The sequence below is a fragment of the Alosa alosa genome, chromosome 7 (assembly GCF_017589495.1).
Source record: "Alosa alosa isolate M-15738 ecotype Scorff River chromosome 7, AALO_Geno_1.1, whole genome shotgun sequence".
NCBI classification, from domain to species: Eukaryota; Metazoa; Chordata; class Actinopteri; order Clupeiformes; family Clupeidae; genus Alosa; species Alosa alosa.
The window spans coordinates 35,572,083-35,579,393 of record NC_063195.1 but is presented as its reverse complement, the minus strand read 5'-3'; the positions used below and the strand labels follow the sequence as shown (position 1 = coordinate 35,579,393).

The 7,311-nt window shown below is 43.3% G+C and overlaps 1 protein-coding gene across 1 annotated transcript in view; it reads left to right on the top strand.

Annotated features, from left to right (window-relative positions):
- peli1a (pellino E3 ubiquitin protein ligase 1a) overlaps positions 1-5,510 on the top strand; it is a 12,329-nt gene extending 6,819 nt beyond the window's left edge. The window contains exons 3-7 of the mRNA XM_048249078.1: positions 1-22; positions 513-614; positions 934-1,143; positions 1,494-1,682; positions 4,831-5,510. The exon at positions 1-22 is cut by the window's left edge and continues 108 nt beyond it. Coding sequence (XP_048105035.1) covers positions 1-22; positions 513-614; positions 934-1,143; positions 1,494-1,682; positions 4,831-5,460 — 1,153 coding nt within the window. The 3' untranslated portion in view covers positions 5,461-5,510. The remainder of the gene's footprint in view (positions 23-512; positions 615-933; positions 1,144-1,493; positions 1,683-4,830) is intronic.
- Positions 5,511-7,311: the final 1,801 nt, after the last annotated feature.

Here is a 7,311-nt window from a genome sequence, read left to right as displayed (position 1 = left end):
CTGTTCGCCACAGGCTGCCAAGGTATAAGAACCCAACAGTTGAGCAAAGACTTTCTCTTACACCAATAGAGCTACAATAGTTCTGTGAGTCTATGAGCCCAAACTACTATATTAGAATCAGAATCAGGTTTATTGCCAAGTAAGTTTTCACATATAAGGAATTTGCTTTGGTCTCAATGTGTATGACATACAATAATTAAAATACATAAAATACAATAACATATATACATATTACTATAAACCATAACAATATCATTGCAAAGTTGCCTAATAATAGATTTAGAATAAGATTTCTTAGCCTTTCTTCAGTCCACTTTATGTGACAAAATGTGCTTCCGTCTGAATTTTAAAGATTCTCTCTCTATATATGGAGAATTATACTTCCTCATTGTATGGCACTTCTAAGCTATCCAGGGAGACTGCTGTTTGCTGTACAGACAGACAGCCCTAGGCTGCGTGTGTGAGCGTCTTTGAGCACTGTTAGTCATGCTGTCTAACTTCCCTCTCTGTAGGCCATCAGTAATAAGGACCAGCACAGCATCTCGTACACGCTGTCGCGCGCTCAGACCGTGGTGGTGGAGTACACTCATGACAGCACCACTGACATGTTCCAGGTATCCAACACTGATATCCTCTCAGCCATACAAACTCTGACATGTAGGATTTCATGAAGTGGTTTGTCTGCTCTGTATGGCTAATTTTGACTGGTTGGGTCCTGGCTGGGCCTGATGAAAATGTATAAAATCAGTATGCCAGAGCAGAGTTCTGGCGTGTACAAATCTCTTGAGAACTCACAATCATCTCTGTAATTGTATGATTTAGTCAACCTCACAGATAATTAACTGCATGAACATGTAAAAACGACTGCATGAAAATGACAAAAAAAAACAGCAGCATGAAAAGGACCTAACTCCTCTCTTCCTCGTGTGACAGATTGGCCGCTCCACCGAGAGCCCCATTGACTTTGTGGTGACTGACACGGTACCGGGTCGACTCAGCCATGGCTACAGCGACAGCACGACGTTGTCGTCACAGAGCACTATCTCGCGCTTTGCCTGCCGGATCATATGCCAACGCCACCCGCCGTACACTGCCCGCATCTACGCAGCTGGCTTCGACTCGTCCAAGAACATCTTCCTGGGGGTATGCATGAGTCAGACCAAGCCAACTCTAGAGTAAGGAGAAGAAAGGTTACTGCTAGAGGCCTGCTTGCCCATCACATGTTATACTAGTCAACTTCAGCAGAGGTGCCAATAATTCTGGGGGCAACTGTACATAACCATAGTTTACAGTGATGTCATTGTGAATATAAATGTCCTTTTTACAACTATTAATCCACTTGCTACAGATTTTAATATGGGGGGTGGGGGTGAGATGTAAGAAGAGAGAGTGGTCAGAAGAACGGGATTCCATGAATATATCATTTATGTTTACAACACATACACTTAGAGGCATATAACCAAATGTGTGAATTGCTTTCCACAATCCTAAAGGAGAAGGCTGCCAAGTGGAAGACCCCTGATGGCCTGATGGACGGACTGACCACCAATGGTGTTCTTGTGATGCACCCCCGTCATGGCTTCACTCAGGACTCCCGGCCCAGTGCCTGGAGAGAGATCTCTGTCTGTGGCAATGTGTTCAGCCTCCGCGAGACCCGCTCGGCACAGCAGCGTGGCAAGATGGTGAGCACAGGGCACTCACATGCACACAGTGGCATAGGGAGGTGTTGGACATAGCAGGGGCCAAGCCTGGGCAGTGGGGTGAGGTTGGTGTGGGCAGGGGTGTGATGGTGGTGCAGTCGTACTGTAGATGACATGGAAAGACACTGTTTGGCAATAGTTCACGGACAGCAGTGGATGAGGAAGTAGAGCAATTGACTGTTGCTGGTTTGCGCCTGGCTCCTCCTGACCCTGTTAAAATGTCCTTGAGCAAGACACTGAACCCTAAATGCTCCCTATGTGCAGGTTGGTGCCTTGCATGGCAGCTTCACCACTGGTGTGTGAATGAGTGAATGTGGGGGCATTTATCTGTAAGTGCTTTGAGTACTTGGAGCAGTAGAAATGCTGTAAATTTGGTCCATTTACAATGTTGTTAACTTGCAACCATGACAACAACAAAAGGCAATGTTTTACAGTTTAATGGTGAATGATGAGTTCTTTTTTTGTAACAAGAAAAAACATTGAGAGGTTTCAGGGATGTCCCCCACAGTGAACATTTTTGTTTGAATGCTTGAAAATGTTTGAATTAGCATTTGGGGATGAAAATGACCACATAAATGCATGATTTATGGTTTCTATCTATATCGTTTTGGAGTCATATCTAAACATAGACAGTATGGTTCTAATACATACTTATCCGGTTGTTAAGTCTTTGTTATGTTCTTTTTCCGAGTTCAAACAACCCAAATATTTCTAATATATATATAACTATGAGCACATTTTCAGAGAAAAAGTAATGCAGCTACTGATGAATTAAGCTCCTCTGTGAAGCTGGTCCTCCATGTAATCAGCACAAACCAGCACAAATGAACTGCAATATTTCCATTCATTTACAGCACAAGTCAATGGGTTTAATGCAGTCTTGTCATTGAACATTTAACCACAGAATTTCACATACTCACCAACTCACACACACACACACATACACATACACACATATATTTGCAAACTCCCTCCCTACCTCTCTCTCTCACACACACACACACACACACACACACACACACACACACACACACACACACACACACACACAGAAACATTCATACTCACTCACACACCCTTTCCCTGAACCAAAGCCAAAAAATTGGACTGGCAGATGCAACGTGTAAAACAAACTAGCCCGTTTCCACGGCGACATACACACACAGCCATAACACACATTCCCACACTTAGTCACTCCCACTGAGTCCCATGACCCCTCAGCACACTCCTAATCAGCACACCGCATGTGCTTCTCTTGTTCTTGTTCTCTTGATGTTGTTAATTAAGTGTTTATTTACAGTAATAATGGATGAAGTTTATATTTGCCCGTTGTCATAGCTTCTCTTATCTATGTTTGGCTGACGATGCATGATAACATATCTGCCATCTGAAGTTCCCGACCCACATGCTGCTGTGGGCTGTTTTTGTCATTTTCTAAAAGCTGATTTCCCTGTTCAGTGTTGCCCAAACTGCAGAGTGTTATTCTTTCTGTCCCAGAGGGCTCTTTAGCCCACTCCTATCCCCATCTCTCGGATCCGTGTTTTGCAATTAGATGTGGAAAGTGGTGGTTGCCTAGAAGTTGGTTGTTAAAAATATGTGTGGTCATTGTTAGATTTGTCTTGTGAGCCTGGGTCCTGATATTAGCACTGCATTCATTAAGTTAATATGAGCTATGAGATGAGAGTAAACTCTAATGATAGGGTAGCTGATGAACTTGTTTGCTTAGAGATGATTAGTCAATGACTCCTCTGTGAAACTCTCTGAAGCATGACCAAGTAGTGGAGCTCCCTCTAGAGTAGGCACAACAACATTGCAAGGAAAACTAGAGTGTTTAGTAGAAGATGCGCCTTCGGCAGTTGCATGTTGTAACACTAAGGTTAAAGGAAAATTCCGGTTTTTAGCACTTTAAGGCCCTTTTCTGGTTTGTTTTGGATGAACTAGAGTGGTGGACACCGAAATTTTGAAGATTGGTCCTGTCTCGACTTTTCTGACTCGTTTTGAATCGCCTTTTCACTTCTCAGGGTGGCTGGCAATGGGCATACTGTAGTAGGCTACTCAAACATGTCCTAAAAACAACCCTTAACGTTAGTTTTCAAAACTGTGCAACTCACCGAGTGGTTAGTGGAGTTCGTTGACTATTAAAAAAGCAAATATATCGGGCGCAATGTATGATTAGTGATTTGAACCTGAAGCATAGACGGTTGGCGCAGTAATATCAACGTGCAATGACAGAAATCAATGGGATTTTACAAAATGCCAAATAAAAGATGACAGAAACTGTATTTCGCTATGCTACTTGTTTTGGAACATCAACGAACACCACTAACCACTCGGTGAGTTGCACAGTTTTGAAAACGAACGTTAAGGGTTGTTTTAGGACATGTTTGAGTAGCCTACTACAGTATGCCCATTGCCAGCCACCCTGAGAAGTGAAAAGGCGATTCAAAACGAGTCAGAAAAGTCGAGACAGGACCAATAGTCAAAATTTCGGTGTCCACCACTCTAGTTCATCCAAAACAAACCAGAAAAGGGCCTTAAAGTGCTAAAAAACGGAATTTTCCTTTAATCAATGACATCAGATGTCTGTTAGTGTTGTGCGATAACACAAAGGAGGTTTGCAGTGATTTTAGAGCAGTGAAGAAACATTGTTATGCAAAGCAAATTTCCTAACATCTCTTGTGTAGCATTTGTAACAGATACTTACATTTAATTATTATAGACTGTGAGTTGCATGTCTGATATCTTTGTATGTTTTCCACCACATTCACAATGCCTGTTAGAGAAGAAGATATCGCAAGATTATTTATTTGCAAATCTGAATACAATTACTCTGCATGGGATCATGGCGAACTTGTTGGTGCATTCAGATGGTCCAAATGACCAAATCCCTTGGAGGAGATGCGTTTCCCTGACCAACTTTACGAGAACTATAAATGTGATGCTTCCACCATACTAATGAGTTGTGGTTCTGTGGACAGTCATTTAAGAGTCACATAATGTATACAATAAGTTTGTAAAAAAAGTCTCAGTCTCCATACAGTCCTCTGCATGTGGACAGACAGATGTATAGGAATGGCTGAAGGTGTGTTCATTGCATAAAAAAAACTCAAACCTTCATTTTTCCACACAGGTGGAGAAGGAAAGTCACGAGCTGCGAGATGGCTCCCTGATTGACCTGTGTGGTGCTACCCTGCTCTGGCGCACCGCTGAAGGTCTGGCCCAGACTCCCACGGTCAAACACCTGGAGGAGCTGAGGCAGGAGCTGAACGCAGCGCGGCCCCAGTGTCCGGTGGGCCTCAACACACTGGCCTTTCCCAGCCTGCGCAGCAGGGAGGTCCTGGACGCCAAGCAGCCCTGGGTTTACCTGAAGTGTGGACACGTTCATGGCTATCACGGTTGGTCAGGCCGATCTCAGCAGTCTCAGGAGGAGGAGGAGGAGGAGGAGGAGGAGGAGTTGCCTGGGCAAAATGAACAGGACCTCGGCTCCAGGGAGCGGGAGTGTCCCATGTGTCGCACCCGTGGGCCCTACGTGCCACTCTGGCTTGGGTGCGAGTCAGCCTTCTACTTGGACGCAGCGCCTCCGACCCACGCGTTTGTCCCCTGCGGCCACGTGTGCTCAGAGAAGACGGCAGCATTTTGGAGTCAGATCCCACTGCCGCACGGAACACACACCTTCCATGCTGCCTGCCCCTTCTGTGTGCGGCCTCTGCGTCGGGAGAGGCGATACATCAGACTCATCTTTCAGGGACCGCTGGACTAAGTGTGTGTGTGTGTGTGTGTGTGTGTGTGTGTGTGTGTGTGTGTGTGTGGGGGGGGGTCATCCCCTCATTTTTCTAATATTCGTGTAATATACATTATGCAGCCTTTTATACGTGAGAGTGATGGACAGCTTCTCCTGTCTCTAAACATGTCGTTTCACATGACCTTTTGAAACTGTAAGCAATTTGTTATGTGTGAACTCAAAAAGACTGTTTTCAGAGGTTTTAGAGAATCCTAGAATCCTAGCAAGATGTTGTTTTGGCAATTGATGTACTGATGCAAATTATTATTAGTAGTATCAGGCAGGTGTGGCCTGTTTGATGATTAAATTGTGTGCCGGCTTCTTAATGTATTTGTGCACTGGTGTGTGTCTTTGTTTGTGTGTGTATACCTGTATGCGTCCGTATACATGCAAAATGGAGTGTGTTTGCATGAATGCGTGCCTCTGTGTGATTTCATCTCTCATGTGCTGCCAGGCTATAGGTCAACATTTTACATTGTAATATTTGTCATTGGTTAATCCTCGTGAAAATTGTTCGCCACATCCACATGTCATGCAGAGGCTATGTATTAAAGGAGAATTCCGGAGACTTTTCACTTACATGTAGATCTCTATTTCTTGACAGAGCTATAGTGCTACACTCTGGGGGCATAAACATGAACATGCCTCCAGAGTGTGGCACTATGGCTGCCTGGTAGCTCTAGCTGTTGGCTCGAGCTAGAGACCTGACATCCTAAAATGGGCCCTTCACAGTTTGCATAGGATGCTCAGTATCATTATTATTAATCATTGCTGTACTCTCCTCTCTCAAGTTAAAGAAATTAGATGTCCTTAATTACATGAACGTGGGTAGCCTAGTACGTGCATACGTGAATAGCGTATATGCTGCACAGAGCCATGTGAAGACAAATAGGCTGGAAGCTGCTCTGCAACCAAACGAAAAGCACTACAAAGAGTTGTGCGTTCTGTCAGTCATTGCACTACAACACTTTTCTTTTTTTTCTTTTTCTCCACACACACACACACACACACCATACTATTCATTTATTATTTATTTTTAATATTATTTCTCTTATACACGTATAATGAGTCAATCTTGAATCTTGAACACTTGCTGTCAAATCCATGCCAAAACGCAAGCGAGAATCTTTCACCTCTGTGAAGTAAGCACCCCATAGGTCTATAATGAAAATATGAATACAAATATTTTGATTCGTATGTGCATCGTGAGTGCACATTTGTGTAGGCAAAATAAAAATGTGTACAAAATCTAACATAGGCATCAGTTGTTGTTCAGTTGTTGGCATCGAATGACCCTGTCTGTTGCATTTGTTTCCATTAGCAAGCTGTTCGTAAAAAGTTTTTATAGAGACCCTTTCAACAAGGTAAACAAAAACAATGCTTGAACATTCTATTTGGGCCCCAATCTACTTCCTCTGCATTAAGATAACATATGGAATGTTAAAAAGGAAGTCTTGTAGGGCCAACTATGATGCTGATAATGGGACTCTCCTGAAAGGGTCCATATATATGAATGGCATGAACCAATGAGACATAGCCTACAATGCAAGATTTCAGATAAGATCAGTCCTCTCTATCTCTTTAACAAAGATGCTCAGTATCAGACAATTTGCCATGGTGCACATTGGCTAATACATATATGTCTAATATAAGCACATCACAGTCCACTGTCTATGTAGTCAGTTGTCACATATCTGCAATTTGCATAATGTAAATTGTGATAGTGTCCTATCTTTTCTATTCTTTTCCATGGCTAATCTTGTGAATTGGACTCGAGGCATATGACTCGAGGAATCAATTTTGGCGTTGCATTGTGGGTACTGTGCCGGG